Source organism: Choloepus didactylus, chromosome 4, assembly GCF_015220235.1.
Source record: "Choloepus didactylus isolate mChoDid1 chromosome 4, mChoDid1.pri, whole genome shotgun sequence".
Taxonomy (NCBI): Eukaryota; Metazoa; Chordata; class Mammalia; order Pilosa; family Megalonychidae; genus Choloepus; species Choloepus didactylus.
In genome coordinates this window covers 12,476,306-12,496,432 of record NC_051310.1, presented here as the reverse complement: position 1 = coordinate 12,496,432, position 20,127 = coordinate 12,476,306, and the positions used below count along the sequence as shown (strand labels likewise).

Genomic DNA, 20,127 nt, shown 5'->3' with positions numbered 1-20,127 from the left:
CTCCCTGACTGCCCAGAAACACGCCCCATATACAGGGCAGGCAACACCAACTACACACGCAAGCTTGGTACACCAATTGGACCCCACAAGACTCACTCCCCCACTCACCAAAAAGGCTAAGCAGGGGAGAACTGGCTTGTGGAGAACAGGTGGCTCGTGGACGCCACCTGCTGGTTAGTTAGAGAAAGTGTACTCCATGAAGCTGTAGATCTGATGAATTAGAGACAAGGACTTCAATTGGTCTACAAATCCTAAAAGAACCCTATCAAGTTCAGCAAATGCCATGAGGCCAAAAACAACAGAAAATTATAAAGCATATGAAAAAACCAGACGATATGGATAACCCATGCCCAAGCACCCAAATCAAAAGATCAGAAGAGACACAGCACCTAGAGCAGCTACTCAAAGAACTAAAGATGAACAATGAGACCATAGTATGGGAGACAAAGGAAATCAAGAAGACCCTAGAAGAGCATAAAGAAGACATTGCAAGACTAAATAAAAAAATGGATGATCTTATGGAAATTAAAGAAACTGTTGACCAAATTAAAAAGATTCTGGACACTCATAGTACAAGACTAGAGGAAGTTGAACAACAAATCAGTGACCTGGAAGATGACAGAAGGGAAAATGAAACCATAAAAGAAAGAATGGGGAAAAAAATTGAAAAAATCGAAATGGACCTCAGGGATATGATAGATAATATGAAACGTCCAAATATAAGACTCATTGGTGTCCCAGAAGGCGAAGAAAAGGGTAAAGGTCTAGGAAGAGTATTCAAAGAAATTGTTGGGGAAAACTTCCCAAATCTTCTAAACAACATAAATACACAAATCATAAATGCTCAGCGAACTCCAAATAGAATAAATCCAAATAAACCCACTCCGAGACATATACTGATCACACTGTCAAACACAGAAGAGAAGGAGCAAGTTCTGAAAGCAGCAAGAGAAAAGCAATTCACCACATACAAAGGAAACAGCATAAGACTAAGTAGTGACTACTCAGCAGCCACCATGGAGGCAAGAAGGCAGTGGCACGATATATTTAAAATTCTGAATGAGAAAAATTTCCAGCCAAGAATACTTTATCCAGCAAAGCTCTCCTTCAAATTTGAGGGAGAGCTTAAATTTTTCACAGACAAACAAATGCTGAGAGAATTTGCTAACAAGAGACCTGCCCTACTGGAGATACTAAAGGGAGCCCTACACACAGAGAAACAAAGAAAGGACAGAGAGACTTGGAGAAAGGTTCAGTACTAAAGAGATTCGGTGTGGGTACAATAAAGGATATTAATAGAGGGGAAAAATATGACAAACATAAACCAAAGGATAAGATGGCTGATTCAAGAAATGCCTTCACGGTTATAACGTTGAATGTAAATGGATTAAACTCCCCAATTAAAAGATATAGATTCGCACAATGAATCAAAAAAAATGAACCATCAATATGTTGCATACAAGAGACTCATCTTAGACACAGGGACACAAAGAAACTGAAAGTGAAAGGATGGAAAAAAATATTTCATGCAAGCTACAGCCAAAAGAAAGCAGGTGTAGCAATATTAATCTCAGATAAAATAGACTTCAAATGCAGGGATGTTTTGAGAGACAAAGAAGGCCACTACATACTAATAAAAGGGGCAATTCAACAAGAAGAAATAACAATCGTAAATGTCTATGCACCCAATCAAGGTGCCACAAAATACATGAGAGAAACACTGGCAAAACTAAAGGAAGCAATTGATGTTTCCACAATAATTGTGGGAGACTTCAACACATCACTCTCTCCTATAGATAGATCAACCAGACAGAAGACCAATAAGGAAATTGAAAACCTAAACAATCTGATAAATGAATTAGATTTAACAGACATATACAGAACATTACATCCCAAATCACCAGGATACACATACTTTTCTAGTGCTCATGGAACTTTCTCCAGAATAGATCATATGCTGGGACATAAAACAAGCCTCAATAAATTTAAAAAGATTGAAATTATTCAAAGCACATTCTCTGACCACAATGGAATACAATTAGAAGTCAATAACCATCAGAGACTTAGAAAATTCACAAATACCTGGAGGTTAAACAACACACTCCTAAACAATCAGTGGGTTAAAGAAGAAATAGCAAGAGAAATTGCTAAATATATAGAGACGAATGAAAATGAGAACACAACATACCAAAACCTATGGGATGCAGCAAAAGCAGTGCTAAGGGGGAAATTTATAGCACTAAACGCATATATTAAAAAGGAAGAAAGAGCCAAAATCAAAGAACTAATGGATCAACTGAAGAAGCTAGAAAATGAACAGCAAACCAATCCTAAACCAAGTAGAAGAAAAGAAATAACAAGGATTAAAGCAGAAATAAATGACATAGAGAACAAAAAAACAATAGAGAGGATAAATATCACCAAAAGTTGGTTCTTTGAGAAGATCAACAAGATTGACAAGCCCCTAGCTAGACTGACAAAATCAAAAAGAGAGAAGACCCATATAAACAAAATAATGAATGAAAAAGGTGACATAACTGTAGATCCTGAAGAAATTAAAAAAATTATAAAAGGATATTATGAACAACTGTATGGCAACAAACTGGATAATGTAGAAGAAATGGACAATTTCCTGGAAACATATGAACAACCTAGACTGACCAGAGAAGAAATAGAAGACCTCAACCAACCCATCACAAGCAAAGAGATCCAATCAGTCATCAGAAATCTTCCCACAAATAAATGCCCAGGGCCAGATGGCTTCACAGGGGAATTCTACCAAACTTTCCAGAAAGAACTGACACCAATCTTACTCAAACTCTTTCAAAACATTGAAGAAAATGGAACACTACCTAACTCATTTTATGAAGCTAACATCAATCTAATACCAAAACCAGGCAAAGATGCTACAAAAAAGGAAAACTACTGGCCAATCTCCCTAATGAATATAGATGCAAAAATCCTCAACAAAATACTTGCAAATCGAATCCAAAGACACATTAAAAAAATCATACACCATGACCAAGTGGGGTTCATTCCAGGCATGCAAGGATGGTTCAACATAAGAAAATCAATCAATGTATTACAACACATTAACAAGTCAAAAGGGAAAAATCAATTGATCATCTCAATAGATGTTGAAAAAGCATTTGACAAAATCCAACATCCCTTTTTGATAAAAACACTTCAAAAGGTAGGAATTGAAGGAAACTTCCTCAACATGATAAAGAGCATATATGAAAAACCCACAGCCAGCATAGTACTCAATGGTGAGAGACTGAAAGCCTTCCCTCTAAGATCAGGAACAAGACAAGGATGCCCGCTATCACCACTGCTATTCAACATTGTGCTGGAAGTGCTAGCCAGGGCAATCCGGCAAGACAAAGAAATAAAAGGCATCCAAATTGGAAAAGAAGAAGTAAAACTGTCATTGTTTGCAGATGATATGATCTTATATCTAGAAAACCCTGAGAAATCGACGATACACCTACTAGAGCTAATAAACAAATTTAGCAAAGTAGCGGGATACTAGATTAATGCACATAAGTCAGTAATGTTTCTATATGCTAGAAATGAACAAACTGAAGAGACACTCAAGAAAAAGATACCATTTTCAATAGCAACTAAAAAAATCAAGTACCTAGGAATCAACTTAACCAAAGATGTAAAAGACCTATACAAAGAAAACTACATAACTCTACTAAAAGAAATAGAAGGGGACCTTAAAAGATGGAAAAATATTCCATGTTCATGGATAGGAAGGCTAAATGTCATTAAGATGTCAATTCTACCCAAACTCATCTACAGATTCAATGCAATCCCAATCAAAATTCCAACAACCTACTTTGCAGACTTGGAAAAGCTAGTTATCAAATTTATTTGGAAAGGGAAGATGCCTCGAATTGCTAAAGACACTCTAAAAAAGAAAAACGAAGTGGGAGGACTTACACTCCCTGACTTTGAAGCTTATTATAAAGCCACAGTTGCCAAAACAGCATGGTACTGGCACAAAGATAGACATACAGATCAATGGAATCGAATTGAGAATTCAGAGATAGACCCTCAGATCTATGGCCGACTGATCTTTGATAAGGCCCCCAAAGTCACTGAACTGAGTCATAATGGTCTTTTCAACAAATGGGGCTGGGAGAGTTGGATATCCATATCCAAAAGAATGAAAGAGGACCCCTACCTCACCCCCTACACAAAAATTAACTCAAAATGGACCAAAGATCTCAATATAAAAGAAAGTACCATAAAACTCCTAGAAGATAATGTAGGAAAACATCTTCAAGACCTTGTATTAGGCGGCCACTTCCTAGACTTTACACCCAAAGCACAAGCAACAGAAGAGAAAATAGATAAATGGGAACTCCTCAAGCTTAGAAGTTTCTGCACCTCAAAGGAATTTCTCAAAAAGGTAAAGAGGCAGCCAACTCAATGGGAAAAAATTTTTGGAAACCATGTATCTGACAAAAGACTGATATCTTGCATATATAAAGAAATCCTACAACTCAAGGACAATAGTACAGACAGCCCAATTATAAAATGGGCAAAAGATATGAAAAGACAGTTCTCTGAAGAGGAAATACAAATGGCCAAGAAACACATGAAAAAATGTTCAGCTTCACTAGCTATTAGAGAGATGCAAATTAAGACCACAATGAGATACCATCTAATCACCGGTTAGAATGGCTGCCATTAAACAAACAGGAAACTACAAATGCTGGAGGGGATGTGGAGAAATTGGAACTCTTATTCATTGTTGGTGGGACTGTATAATGGTTCAGCCACTCTGGAAGTCAGTCTGGCAGTTCCTTAGAAAACTAGATATAGAGTTACCATTCGATCCAGCGATTGCACTTCTCGGTATATACCCGGAAGGTCGGAAAGCAGTGACACGAACAGATATCTGCACGCCAATGTTCATAGCAGCATTATTCACAATTGCCAAGAGATGGAAACAACCCAAATGTCCTTCAACAGATGAGTGGATAAATAAAATGTGGTATATACACACGATGGAATACTACGCGGCAGTAAGAAGGAACGATCTCGTGAAACATATGACAACATGGATGAACCTTGAAGACATAATGCTGAGCGAAATAAGCCAGGCACAAAAAGAGAAATATTATATGCTACCACTAATGTGAACTTTGAAAAATGTAAAACAAATGGTTTATAATGTAGAATGCAGGGGAACTAGCAATAGAGAGCAATTAAGGAAGGGGGAACAATAATCCAAGAAGAACAGATAAGCTATTTAACGTTCTGGGGATGCCCAGGAATGACTATGGTCTGTTAATTTCTGATGGATATAGTAGGAACAAGTTCACAGAAATGTTGCTATATTATGTAACTTTCTTGGGGTAAAGTAGGAACATGTTGGAAGTTAAGCAGTTATCTTAGGTTAGTTGTCTTTTTCTTACTCCCTTGTTATGGTCTCTTTGAAATGTTCTTTTATTGTATGTTTGTTTTCTTTTTAACTTTTTTTTCATACAGTTGATTTAAAAAAGAAGGGAAAATTAAAAAAAAAAAAAAAAAGAAAAACAAGGCAAAAAAAAAAAGATGTAGTGCCCCCTTGAGGAGCCTGTGGAGAATGCAGGGGTATTCGCCTACCCCACCTCGATGGTTGCTAACATGACCACAGACATAGGGGACTGGTGGTTTGATGGGTTGAGCCCTCTACCATAAGTTTTACCCTTGGGAAGACGGTTGCTGCAAAGGAGAGGCTAGGCATCCCTGTATTTGTGCCTAAGAGCCTCCTCCCGAATGCCTCTTTGTTGCTCAGATGTGGCCCTCTCTCTCTGGCTAAGCCAACTTGAAAGGTGAAATCACTGCCCTCCCCCCTACGTGGGATCAGACACCCAGGGGAGTGAATCTCCCTGGCAACGTGGAATATGACTCCCAGGGAGGAATGTAGACCCGGCATCGTGGGACGGAGAACATCTTCTTGACCAAAAGGGGGATGTGAAAGGAAATGAAATAAACTTCAGTGGCAGAGAGATTCCAAAAGGAGCCGAGAGGTCACTCTGGTGGGCACTCTTACGCACACTTTAGACAACCCTTTTTAGGTTCCAAAGAATTGGGGTAGCTGGTGGTGGATACCTGAAACTATCAAACTACAACCCAGAACCCATGAATCTCGAAGACAGTTGTATAAAAATGTAGCTTATGAGGGGTGACAATGGGATTGGGAAAGCCATAAGGACCACACTCCACTTTGTCTAGTTTATGGATGGATGAGTAGAAAAGTAGGGGAAGGAAACAAACAGACAAAGGTACCCAGTGTTCTTTTTTACTTCAATTGCTCTTTTTCACTCTAATTATTATTCTTGTTATTTTTGTGTGTGTGCTAATGAAGGTGTCAGGGATTGATTTAGGTGATGAATGTACAACTATGTAATGGTACTGTGAACAATCGAAAGTACGATTTGTTTTGTATGACTGCGTGGTATGTGAATATATCTCAATAAAATGAAGATTTAAAAAAAAATCAGTGAAATATAATAAGAAATTTGGTTACTTTAAAAAGTTGGGTTATATGTAATTTTTACTTTTTCTCATTGAAACTTTTATATGTTTTCCAAATTTTATTCAAGGAGCATATATTTGTGTTGTAATCAGAAAATAAACAATAAACATTATTTTTACTGTTATCTCTAAAAAAAAAAAAAAAAAAAGTGCACTGGATGTATAACTGGCAGCCCCGGTTCATGATCAGGGAACCTCAAGTCTCTAGGTGAATTGAGGAGGCCCTAGGCTGGTACTGTCCCTGGGCAACTAGCAGAAGCAAACAAATCCTTTATTGAGTGAGTTATCATCGTAGGCTCAAACAGTTTCTACAAATAATTTTTCAAATACAATGTCTAGCACCCAGTCGGAGATAACCAGACACACAAGCCAACAAGAAACCATGAGTGATAAGCTGGCCCAGAAACAACAGATAACAGAAACACACTCACAAATTGTTGAGATAATAGAATGATCAGATACAAACTATAAACAGCTATGTTCAGAGAAATAAAAGCCGAGCTTGAAAATTCCTGCAGAAAACAGGAAACCATAAAAAGTGACAAGGTAGATTTGAAAAATGACCCAATAGAAATTCTAGAACTGATAATACATGCAAAGTATTCCATGTTGGGAACTATTCCTTTTCTTTGCTGAGGGCTGGTGTTTGAACTTGTGAGTTGCTTACCCCAGAATGCAGACAGGGAGCGCTGTAGGAAATTCAACTGAATTCAATTCAACATTTACTGGAAACCATCCCTGTGCCAGGCAACGACTGGACTCGTGCCCTCAGGACACTGTCAGACTATTGGGGAAACTGAAGTAATAGTAACACACCATTAACAACACAAGTGTTAAAGTGGGCTTATAAAAGTGCCACAGGAAAGCCAAGGAGAGAGTGAGGGTTGGGATCAGGGAAGGCTCCTCGGAGGAGGTAGCCTCTGCCAGAAGTTAATGAGGGCAGGTATTCTGGGCAGAGGGCATGGCATGATCCAGAACACAGGTGTCTATGCAGATGGTGTGTTCTGTGATCGCCATGCAGCATGGTGTGGGCTGTGTGCAGAAGGGCAGGAGGTGGGGATGGAAAGGGCTACTGGAGGCAGATGGTGAGTGCCACACAGAGAAGGTGAGTCTTTATCCTGTGTTAAGTAAAACAAAATGCCCAACTTAAAGTGGGGCTTGTTTATCAGACTCTGCCACTTTTGATGGACCCTGGATGTTGACTTTTTACTCTGAGGGGTTGCCAAAAGCTAGCTCAGTTTTGCTGTTTCTTCCACATTGGTAGATGCTGTCAGGGTGTTGCTGGAAGGTACCCCTTTCCAAGAAAGGATTCTCCAGAAGACAAAAACAATTGACCTGCAGAGGCTTTCCCAGAAAATGGAACAATGGAATGCACCCTACAGGACTGCAGATGAGCCAGTCCGGTGATAAAGCAGTTTCAGCCCAGTAGCTTATCAGAACGGACAGCATCCCATACTAATTAATACATATCTGCTCCTCACTTTATAGGACCTCGTTAGGTCAAATGAAAACGCCAGCCAATCAGCACATTTCCTCACCTGCTCCCCCTCTCACCTCCTCGGTGCAGCTCCTTTCCACATATGGTTTGGATGCTGCCCAATTCACGAAATGTAAACTGCTCAAATAAATTCCCGTAATTAATAACTTTTCTGATATATCTCTAACAGTTTTGGCATCAAGAGTGGGATAGGAAGGAGACCCCTGACAGCCCCTGGAGGTGCTGAGAAGAGCAGGTGAAAGGAACCCATGAGCCCCTTGTGCTCTCAGCTCTCTCACCGGTGCCCAGAAGTCAAGGTAAGTTTCTCTGGGACCTGAGCTTGAGCTCCGTCCTTGTGTTGAGCTCTGACTCTGAGCAGTGCCAAAGTCTGGGGATCAGATGAAGAATCTCGTTCGAGTCTGGGGATCAGACCGTAAAGACTTGAGATCTCAAGTAAGTAACATGGGTTCTTCTTTGTCAAAAAATTCAGAATCTGGGGTTCCCTGGCTGGGATGCTGGCTGGGTACATGTTTAAAAACTATGGACCCCTAACTTGTCTATTTAAAAAAAAAAAAGGTCAGACTTTACTAAGGATGACTTAGAATTGCAGTGGCCACGGTGGGGCCTTTTTAGTTTAGATGAAGTAGTTCTCTTCAAAGGACATTGAGAAAATAAGGGATCCCACATATCTCAAAAGCCATGAGATGCTTATTTTAACTGGTGTAATGGGGTATCAACAAGAATTAGTGATTCCAGAACAGCCTCCTTAAAAGACTCCTTATAAAAGCCAATGAAAAGCTTAAGAAACAAGAAGCCGAGACAACCAACGAGGACTGTGGAAAAAGTGAGTTACTCCGGCTGGGCCTTCAGCCCCTTCTCTTTATCCTCCTTTGCATCTACAAACTCTCCTTTTCATTTATTCTTTTACTTAGAAGGTGGGGAGAAAAGGAAACCAGACAGGTGCCCTGTAAGATGAGACCCTTCACCTATTCTCGCGTTCCAACCACAGCCTCTTTAACCTGTGGTCAAAGACAAAACTCAGAGGCATAATTACTCAGAGAACTTAGAATTCTTTGGGGTTTACATGACCCAGGATTACCTGATAGGTGTTGTCTGAACCCCAGATGCTAAATCCTGGAAGGAAAAGCTGAATGGACGGACCTGGAAAGGGACCTAAAGGATCCCTCTGTCCACAAGAAATCTGAGGGTCATATAGGCCTGAGAAAAGAGCAAAGCTTCTAGAAGATTACACACCAGGGCAAAGAAAATTTAAAAGCTTCCCCCATGAATATTGATGGGAAAGCTTTAGCCTCATATGAAGCAAGTAAGGTCAGTGTGGCCAGTCTGCCAAGAGCAAATTCTGATAAAAATATAAAAGTGGGTCAAGGACAGAAAGCCAGCTCTATAATATAAACTAGTGAGCTTTGTATTTTATGTTTTCCGTGTTCCTGTGTTTTTGTGTCTGACTCAAGCTGAAAATTTTTAAATTGAAGCTCCAGGCTCTCTATCTGTGTTGGTCTATATATTTAATGTATGACATTTTACCTACCTCTGGATGGTATTGCCAAATTAACTTATAAAACTCCTTAAAACAGCTCTATTCACATTGGCTTAAAGATAAACAAGTGCTTGTATATAAATTAATACTCCTGAAGACCCAGAAATTACGGAAGCCAAACTTCTAATACTACCAGAGAGTATTTGTAGAACTAAACCCAAGTGTTTTAAAAAAATTCAAGTTCACATAGTTTTGTTAAACCTTTGACAAATGGGACAAGTTTAATATTGTTAGTTAAAAACAGCCATGTCTCCTGAGTTAATGTTAAGTACGATGCACGCATACAATATTATTCTACTTGGGTATGTTCTACCTAAGCTTATGCAGGTTTATTGATAAAAAAAAAAAAAAAAACTAGCATTTTATCTACTAAATATTTAAGATGCTGAAAAGGGTATATTTGTGTTTAATGAAATTGAGTTATTACTTCAATAAACTTTATTTCAAGATAAACTTTATTTCAAGAGTAATTGTGTTCTGTAGGATGTCGGCTTGAAGACAGTTTCTGAGATATTTTTGGCAATTTAAAAATGTAAGGCATACGGATGTGTTTTTGTTAAGGAAAAGAGAGTAGTTTTGTCCTAAAGTAAAATGACTGGTTGCTGCAGAATGACAAACAGGAATGTGTAGGATGAAACCTAGAAACTTCCCTGTGTAGGAAAGTTGTGGAAGATTTGTGGAAAACAGCTAAGATTTGATACCCGTGAGAGGAGGCCCCTGACGGTCTTCAACAACTTGAGGTCAGAAGGAAGGTTCGGGGGCGGGCAGGGGTTGGAGGAGCTGAGAGCGGCATTTGGAGACAGATGTGAAGAGGATGCACTCGAGCGAGGGTGGAGGAGAGGCCCACAGCAAAGATGGGTGCCAGAGGCCGCGCAGAACCCCTCTGCATGACCCCAGAGGCCCAGGCCACGAGGCAGCAGCTCAGACCTCAGAATGAATGACAGCCTTCTGGTCACGCAACAGGGACAAGCCCGACGTGTCATGGAACTCCCGTTAATGAGCTCTGGGCTCTTGGGTTTACTCTCTAGCATCCCCTGCTTGGCTACTTCTAAACCGAAGTCTAGTACCCAGGACAAAAACAAAGGATACCAAACTGGAGGTCTGCCTGCCTCAGTGGGCTTGGCAGCTCCTGTCCAGCCCTGAGGGCCTCACCCACCCTGAATCTCAGCAAGAGAAGTCACGGAGGGATAGGGGAGACCCCCGGCCACCGCACCCCACTGTCTGCCTCCTGCAAGGGAAATTCAAGGCACCCGCTTAGCATCCCACAGGAGATCAAGACCACTCTTCTCCTTCCACAGATATGGGACCTGGGACACCCGTGGGGCAGGAGACATGCAGCCGGGCAGCAGCTGTTAGTTCATTTGGAAGGAGACCCCCGCACGGCAGAGGAGGTGTTAGGGCCACGCGGTCAGTGGCACTAGGTTCAAAACGCCTTGGAGGCCAGTGCCTAAAACACACAGATTCCACATTGGCATCTTGCTCAAGACCTCAGAGGGTGCAAATTTGATCTGCCGGTCTTTGCTGAGCTAGGAAAGCAGAGGTCTGGCTATGCTTGCTCCAGGCGTGGGCTGAAGATGGACTTACCCCCTCAGAAAGCAGGGACTGGGGACTGGCTATTAAAATGCCCTTCCTCTTGGCCATCACATGATGAAGACTTCCCAAGGCTAAGCTGCATGAAGAGCCCTGATGCAAATGGATGAACGAGCAGCTTACCCTGGACAAAAGCAAAGTTCCTGCCTCTTTCTGGGAGCAAAATGTAAAACAGTCACAAGAGGACGATGCTGGAATCAAATGAGTATCTCACAGCCAGTGAGTTGAGAGGCTCAAGACTGACCTAAGTTTCCAGAAAGCAAGACCACCTTCCGGAGAGGGGTGAGATGGGCCAGGAGGCCCTTTGAGTCTGGGGGTCGGTCCCACCCGAGGTCCCATCCACCCACCAGCCTTTCCATGTACCTCTGGAACTCCTGGATGGCCGAGACCACGCTGTCGAAGAGCGGCTGCAGGTCATGGGAGAAAGCGACGAGCTGCTTCAGCTGGGCCTGCAGCCGCTCCACCCGGGGCTCCTCCGCGGCCAGCGCTGCCCGTGTCGCCTGCAGCAGACAAGGCAGGAGGGTGAGGGGGTGTCCTGGAGAGCGTCCACCATAGGGCAGGCATGCGTGGAGGGGAGGAGCAGGGCTGGTGGGGGTGGGCCAGGTAGGGGGGAAAACTGTCCCACAGCATGGGGACTGGGAACCCACCTTGGAGCTCAGCCACTGCTCTCCCACCTCCCGGCTCTGTGATCCAGATCTCGGATTTCCTGTCTCCGAGCTTTTCTTTATTATCATTGTTCTGACAACTACAAAAACTCAGTAATGAAAATAACTGAGATTCGGGGAACATTTACACCAATGCTGAGTGCTCTGGGTGCCCCATTCATTCAAGCCTCACAAGCATCCCAGAAGGTAAGTATCTTGACCCCATGAGGAAACTCGGGGCTAAGAGTTTTGCTCAAGGTTGCAGAGCTGGAGAATGGTTGGACCTACCCTCAGAACCCAGGTCATCCAGCTCCAAACCTGCCTCTTAAGCATCCAGTGAAATCATGCATCCGAGAGGTGCTTTTCAAATCCAGTTGTTATTATTGGCAGGCCTGGAATATATTTCCATGGACTACAGCAGAATTGCTTCACTTCACTTTGCAGTGTCCAGGCACTGCAGACATGGCCTTGGCCTGCTGTCATGGGAAGTGCGGAGTTAGCCCTTGACCGGCCCCACCCCCAGCCCCTTGCTCAGCCTGTGCTCAGGAGCAGGCAGGATGGGGGAGTGAGAAGTGCGTGGGCTTTGGCACGGCCCTGGCTTGGAAACCCACCTCCACCCCATCCTAGCTGCATTGCCGTAGGCCCTGGCCTCACTGGTCAGATGGGGCTGCTCTGACCAACCTCACCCATCGTAAGGGTAAATGTGTGGTGTTGACAAGGCACCTGCCCAGCTGGTGCCCCCCCACACCCCCAGGAGGTAGCCTTGTGTTCGCCCTTCCTGACAATCCCCATCTCTGTTGAGCTCCTTCATTCACCAGCAGCAGCTTCAAGTTGGCTCAGTCTAGGGTGAACCACGTATGAAAAGGATCAGTTTTCAGCTCACATAGGGGGCTTTGAGGTGGCAGCCAGGGGACGGTAGGAGCCACTCTGTAGACAGGAGGACTTAGAAGCTGCCTGGCCAGCTCCGGGCATCCTCAAAACTAATCCTGACAGTATTCAACTATTAAGCACAAAGTACAGACATCTAGAAAGGTTTTCGTAGAAGACTAAGACGAAATCAGTCGTGAACCAGCAGCTTCCAAGCCATTTGTGAGAAGCCCCAGCCCGCAGTGCCTGTGAAAGCTGGCCAGCCTGCAAGGCAAGCTGAGATCTGGCTGGGCAGGATGGGGGGGGGGTGGGGGACAGAGGCAAGCAGGATTATGGGGTGTCTCGGGAGAAAGGCCCACCCCTACCCCACAAGGCCAAAAGCTCACTTGAGGCTGCACACATGGCAGAAATGGCAAGGGCCCCGGGTCCCTGAGGAGCAGAGCAAGAGTGGCCTGGGAGCTGTGGGGAGAGGGATGCAGTCCCATGGCTGTGTGGCCAGGCTGGGCTCTGGCCCTTTGGCCTCAGTTTCCCTGCTTGGGAAAGTGAGGGATCCCTTCTTGCTCTGACATGCCCCGTTTGTACCTCCAATGCTGACATTTTAAATTTTCTGGTTATCTGGGATGCTGGGGAGGATGAGCCCTGGAAGCCAGGCGCATTTCCCAACTGACTCCAGTTCAGCCAGAAAACCACTTTGATTTCGACCTTTGGGGCTCCAAGCCTGCCTGGAGGGGACAAGTGCCCCCCACCCCCCTATCAGCAGACAGATGCCACCAGCTATTCCTAGCCTCCCACTCTCCATTATGGGAGGGGGTCTCAGGGCTGCAGGGGGAGAGATGGCCCAGTGGTTAGAGGCACGGCCCCTTGAGCCAGACTGCCTGGGTTCAAGTTCCTTTACCGTGGGCAACTTGGGCAGGCCATCCAGCCTCTGAGCTTCTCAGCTTCCATAAAACGAGGATCATGGAGCTATACAGCACTCCAGACAGCAGGTGCTGGTAAGTAACCCCTGCTTCGAAGTTTTTGCAGACAAACATGTCCTGACACAGAGACTTTCTTTGTAAGTTGCTTTCTAACCGAGGCCCCGACACGGACATGGTTCCCTGCAGTATGCTTGTTTCTCACGAAAGGGAAAACGGTCCACATTTCTTCTTTGGTGCAAGACAGGATAACTGTGCACTCCCCTCCCCCACTCTGCTCAGTCATGGGCGCTCTGGGCCCCAGCCAGCCTGGGCCACCTTGGAGCCGTGCACTTGGCCTCTTGCCAAGGCACCCAGCTGCTCCCGGAGGGCTGGGTTGGAGCAGAACTGCTGTCTGCTCCTTGCTCTATCACACATAAGTGTGAACAGTGACCATGTGAATGCTAGTTTAAGAACACAAGTGATAGTAGCAAATTCCACAATTCCTTTATCATTGATTTCTGGCTAGCCACGTCTTGATTCTAATTGAAGAAACACAGAATGAGGTGGGGCGGAGACCCTGTCGAGATGTGGGGAGGTTTTCTGAAATGCAGCCAGACCACGGGCAGGTGGCTGGGGTTCCCTGCGACTCTCCAGGATGGCAGGGCTTTGCAGGCCTTCCGCTCCCCTGGTCAAAGGCAATCCTTCTTCAGCACTGGCTTTTGGGCAGGTGCTACTCTAAGCTCAACAGGTTAAAGCAGGGCTGCCAAAGCCTTCCAGTTAGCAAGGAGAGAAGCTGGACCTTGACCCAGGCCGTCCAGCACCAAAGCCTATGCCCTTTACCCCACTGCACCCCACCACCTCTAACCCAAGCTGACGCAGACAGTCCTGACGGGGAGACAGTTCCCTTTGCGTGAAGACCATCACTGCAGTGTGCCCTGGTTGACCAGAAGGCTGAGTGAAAGGGGCCCACTAAGAGGACCTTGCTGTGTTTCCAGCTACACAGATGTTTCTGTGTCTGGACAAACATCGGAGGGGAGTGAGAATGGAGATGGCATCTGGAGTGACAGCTTAAGGACATTTCAGGAATTGTGATATTGAGTTAACAATAAAGAGAACTGGGGTGGTGGGGTGTTGTTAATCCCTATTAAAAAAATCTCTTTTCCTGCCTAGTGAGTCTGCACAAGGGGGTGAGAGTGATCTGTGCAGACATCGGGTGTGGGTCTGAAATCCACCCACCTTTCTCATGGTGGGCATCCTCTGCTTGGGCTCCCCAGAACCCTGTCGTGTTTGCTCTTCGTTATCTCCATGCTAAGAGCTTTCCCTTCTGACCTCTGCCCCATGCTCGGGGAGTCCACCTTCCAGGACAAGGTAGTGGCTGCAAGGCCCAAACCTGGCCTCCCAGGCCACCTCTGGTCTTATTTACTCACTGACTCATCCTGTGTCCCTGGGGGTGACGGAAAATTCTCTCCTGGCCTCAGCTTCCTCATCTGGAAAATGGTGACAAACACCCAACCTTCCTACTTCCCGCCTCAGGGAACTTGGAAAGATTGCTGAAGACTCAGGGAACATCAGCGAGCAAGCTTAAAGCTCAGCACGGTTCTCCCATGGCGCAGAGGAGCCCAGCGTGGCAACACCGAGGGGCGCGGACAGCACCGGGACTGGCCGGGACCATGGTCTGCCCAGACCCACTTACCGAGTGGAGTCTCCAGCGAGCCACCAGCTCGTCCTCAGTCTCTCCCTTCGGTGTGGGCTCCAGGCCCTCCTCCGCCAGCTTCTGCAGGCACTTCCTGAGCTCTCCGAGCTCTGCCTCCAGCTGCGTGATCTGCCGCTCACAGGCGCCCTTGGACTTGAGCGTGCTCCGCAGCCGCCCCTCCTCCTCTTGCCCGAGGACGCGCAGCTTCTCCAGGACCTTCCGCAGCTCCTCAAGCTCTTCGGCGATCTTCTCCGCACCCAGAGGAGAGGTGTTCTGAATGACCCCCACAGACTGCTCCTCCAGCCTCTTCAAAGACTCCTCGCCCCTGGGAAAGTCTTTGGCAATGTCCTGAGGGGGACAGGAGGGAAGAAGGAAAAGGACACCAGTGGGAGGACAACACATTTGCTGTGTATCCCCGAGGCCCTGCGAATGTCATGCTACACAGAATCCCTAGATTCCCAGGTGTGCTGTTTTGGAGCTGTTACGTACTCCAGGAAACACCATATTCTTTTAATCCATTCTTTGGGGGCAGACCTATTGTGGGTGGGACCTTTTGATTAGGTTGTTTCCGTGGAGATGTGACCCACCCAATCCAAGTTGGGTCTTAATCCTTTACTGGAGTCCTTTAAAAGAGCTCACAGAGCGAGAGAGCTCAGAGAAGCTAAGAGAGAAAGAAAGTGCCAGGGGAGAAGCAAGAAGGACCCACAGAAATTGAGAGAGCCATTTTGAAACCAGGGCCCAGGAGAGAAGGACCAGCTGACATTGCCATGTGCCTTCTCATGTGGCAGGGGAACCCCAGATGCCATCAGCCTGTCTTCAGGAAAGGTATCCTCCTGTTGATGACTTAGTTTGGACATTTCCATGGACTTAGAATTGTAACTTGTAACTTAATAAATCCCCTTGTTAATAGCCAACCCATTTCTGATATATTGCATTCCAGCAGCTTTAGCAAACCAGAACACCAGGAGAGCTGGTGGGTGGGGGGACTGGCTTTCCAAGGGGTAGACAGTGCATCAAATGTCACTGACCTGCCATGAGAGAAAGGCATTCCCTTCCCTGACTTTGCCAAGCCTTTAGATAAGACAAGGAGAAAGTCTCTGTTGGGTCCTTTCTGTCTTCAACATCTCCCCACATTTGTCAACCTTCCCTTTTTTAACAAGGAGAGAGTGAATCTCAGGCTGGAGGCTTCAGCTGGCAGCAGAAGCTCTGGAACCTCATGACCCTGTTTTTCATTGTATTTATTTCATTTGCATGCATTTGCCATTTATGGCAAGTGATATACCTTTTCTTTCTAAGTAAATGTTCATCAGTCCTTTAAAAAGTGAGTTAACTTAAATACCAGTATGAAATAAATAGTACAGGTGTGTTGTACAGCTGTAGCAAAAATTATAAAGTGTTTTTTGAATAACTAACAATAATCCACCCAATTTTCAGAGGGAGTCAGGGGCTCAGGCAAGGCCACACAGCAAGTCAGAAAAGCTGGGATGGATCCAATGCTTCCTTACGGCAGGTCTATTGCCCTTTTGTCTACACCAGGGTTCCTTGCCCTCAGCATTTGGGGGTGCACAGGTCTTGGTTGCGGGGGGCTGTCCTGTGCATTGTAGGATGTTCAGCAGCATCCGTTGTCTCCACCTAATAGATGACAGTAGCGGCCGCATCCCAGTTGGAACAACGAAAAATGTCCCCAGACACTGCCCAGTGTCCCCTGGGGCATGTGGCTCTGGGATGAGGCCATGCTGTTGTCCTACTGGCTTAGGGAGTCCCACAAACAGCTTAGCACCCCAGTATTTTACACTCAGTCCTGCACTTCTCCCCACGTGGGGCCCGTGTGTCATGACGTTTGTATCTCCTGGGCACCCAGCACTGACCAGTTAAACTATAAAGTAGAACCTGCCTCGCATGAGCGCGTCACAGGCAACCCCCTTGCCCGGGACCCCTGGTGGAGACGCAGCCCCGGGCTTACCTGCAGAGCCGACAGCCGCTGCTTGGTGCTCAGCTGGCAGCCCCGCCCCAGGCAGCCGTTCACCTTCTCCGTGGCCGCCTTCAGCCACAGCTGGAACTCATCCATGCCGGCCTGGAACTGCCGGTGCTCCTGGGCCACCTGCTCCAGCAGGTCCACCCGGTCCTGTGGGAGAGGGGAGAAGCCGCGGCCATGAGGTCAGGAAGTCCACAGCCGGGCTAGGTGTGTGTGCGTGTGTGTGCAGACAACCGCAACCCTTTTGCTGGAGACAAAGAGAGCCCAAACCCTCTGCTCCACCTTCTTAGCATTACGCCAAGAAATGCTTCATGTTGGCAAGCAAAGCAGGTTAGGACTGGGCCCTCGACTCAGCTGCTCAGTTGGCTTTCTTTCCTGCCATGTCCTAGGAGCCGCGCTGAATGTAGGGGCATGGAAACAACAATCACAAGGACGACAACAACGGAACACTCTCATTTTGAGCACTCGCCAAGGTGCCAGGCACCTCTCTAAGAACCAGAAGGGCTCCGTCTCACTGAGCCTTCCTGAGAACCCCATGGTTATCCCAGATGGATAGATGAGGAGACCGAGACACAGAGAGGCGAGGTTACCTGCCCAACATCACCTGGCTAGGAAAGTGCCAAGACTCAAACCCAGTAGCAAGACAGGGTCAGTGGCATTTCCAGCTGCATCACTTAAAGGTGTCTATGGGGGGTTGCAAGTAAAGGAGCAGCCGCCCTCAATTCCTCAGGATCCAGCCATGTTCAGTGTTTGGTTGGAATCATCTCTATTTTCAGCCAATCCCTCCTAAGTTGTAACCACACAAAGGACTAGCTGATGTCCCGAGGGAGGCTGGCATTTGTGGATATCACTGTGTCCCTGCTGTAAGACCCACTGTGCACCTAGAGACTCTGTATTTCAAAACACTTCCCGATCCCAGCAGCCCCTCCCTAACCCCCTCCTGGGGCTCCCCTCTGCCCCCAGAGCCTGGCTTCCCGTGGCCAGACCCCTCCATACCGCTCACTGTTGTTGAAGTCAAGGGCTGGGACTGGGGACCCCAGCTGCCTGTGGCAAGTGTTTAACCTCCCTGCCTCAGTTTCCTCATCTGTACAGTGCGGTTAATAACAGCTCCTGCCTCGCTGGGGTGCAGTGAGGATTAAATAAATGCTTAATAACTGTGAGTTGTTGTTTATTATCTCTTGCTCCACCCCCACCTCACCCCCAATGCTCTTGTCACATCCAGTGACACGACATGGCCCAGACGTGGCCCCACGCCTTTGCAACTGCAAAGGAACAGATAGTAAATGTTTTTGGTTTCGCCGGCCATAAGGGTTCTGTCGTGACTACTCCACTCTACAATTGCATCCTGCAATGGGATGTCCTCCCTACTCCCTCCCACCACCTGTCCGCTACCTGGTGGGCAGGTGCCCACCTGGCATTGCCAACCCCCAGGCCCCACCTTCTCTGAAGCTTTGCCCAGTGTCCCAGGCCAAATTAGTAGCCTTCTCTCTGTGTTCCCCAAATTCAGGGACACAGCTCTCTCAGAACACCTGTCCCCCTGCGTTGTGCCAAGTTCCTAATTATCTGCTGGGGGAGTCAAGAGCTCCCGAGGAACAAGGCTGGCCTCAGTGACTTCATCTCCCCAGGGTGTGGCTCAGGCCAGGCTCTGTGGATGCTTCCTGAACTGCAGGGAGAATAAACACCACCAAAACCTGCCTGCCCCTGGAGAAAAGGTTTCAAGAAGTGAGTCAAGAAAGGGGAAACTTTCATTTAATAAGCACCTACTATGTGCCTGGAGCTTTACAAGCATCATCTTATTTAATGCTCACAGCAATCAGCAAACCATCCCATTATGCAAATGACCAAACTGGAGTTAGAAGGTCTTATAACTCCTACAGGGCCTCGTGGGCGGGATCCCAACGGCTAATACTGGACTCTCAAATCAGTGCTTTTTGCCAACGGTCAGCAGATGTTTTCTGTCAAGGACCAGATAGTAAATATTTCTGGCTTCGCCAGCCATATGGTCTCTGTCACAGCTACTCGACTCTGCTGTTGTAGCGCCGAGCTGTCACAGACGATGAATGCATTTAGCAACTGACGGCGGCCTAATTCCAATTGCATTTTATTTATGGATACTGAAGTTTGAATTTGTCATAACTTTCACGTCATGAAATATTCTTTTTGTATATTTTTCCCAACCATTAAAAAAAGCCAAAACTATTCTTAGCTCATGGGTTGTACAAAAATAGGTGGTGACTGGATTTGGCCCACGGGCCAAAGTTTGCCAACCTCAGCTCTTTGCCACGAAGCCAGGCCGTGTCAGGGAAGGTTCTAACCACCTGAGAAGCTAAGTCAAATGTTCTCGAGTGATAGGCGGACAGGTATGTAGATTCGAAAACCTTCCCCGGCTATTTGCATGTGCCCTCCCCTTCCTTTGAGAAGCTTATCATCCAATCTAGAAATACTAGTTCATTTAAACCTTTGCTACAACCATTGCAAGTGGGAGAAAATATCCCCATTTTACAGATGGGGAAACCAAGGGCTCAGTGAAGAGGTGAGATGTTCTCTCTCCTCCACCCTCATGGAAGTGAGGCTCGGTGCTTCCCAGCAGGGAACGGCAGGCAGGAGGATGCCAGAGCTGCTTGTATTCCAGAGTGGACCATGGGGCAGTGACAATCTCTTTGTGTCCACTGCCAACAGCCTCAGATGGCCCCGGGCCCTCAGCAAGTTTCCCTGCTGCCTCTTTCTTCCTCCTGGATTCTTTGCATCTATTGAAGCCCTTGCAGAGTTTCCCGCATGCCCAGGAAAGGCTGATGTATGAAACAAAGTGGGTTGGGAATAACGAGCAGAGAATAAATGCTGGGCCCTGGTTGGTGCTGAGGGTGATGGATGTCGCTGCAGAGTGAACTCT

The 20,127-nt window shown here is 46.2% G+C and overlaps 1 protein-coding gene across 6 annotated transcripts in view; it reads right to left on the bottom strand.

Moving 5' to 3' along the window:
- SYNE3 (spectrin repeat containing nuclear envelope family member 3) overlaps positions 1-20,127 on the bottom strand; it is a 121,565-nt gene that overhangs the window by 43,619 nt on the left and 57,819 nt on the right. For all 6 annotated transcript variants that reach the window (XM_037831946.1, XM_037831948.1, XM_037831950.1 and 3 more), the window contains exons 5-7: positions 17,226-17,387; positions 15,263-15,610; positions 11,526-11,662 (exon numbers count right to left, since the gene is read on the bottom strand). In XM_037831946.1, the coding sequence (XP_037687874.1) occupies positions 11,526-11,662; positions 15,263-15,610; positions 17,226-17,387 (647 nt within the window). The remainder of the gene's footprint in view (positions 1-11,525; positions 11,663-15,262; positions 15,611-17,225; positions 17,388-20,127) is intronic.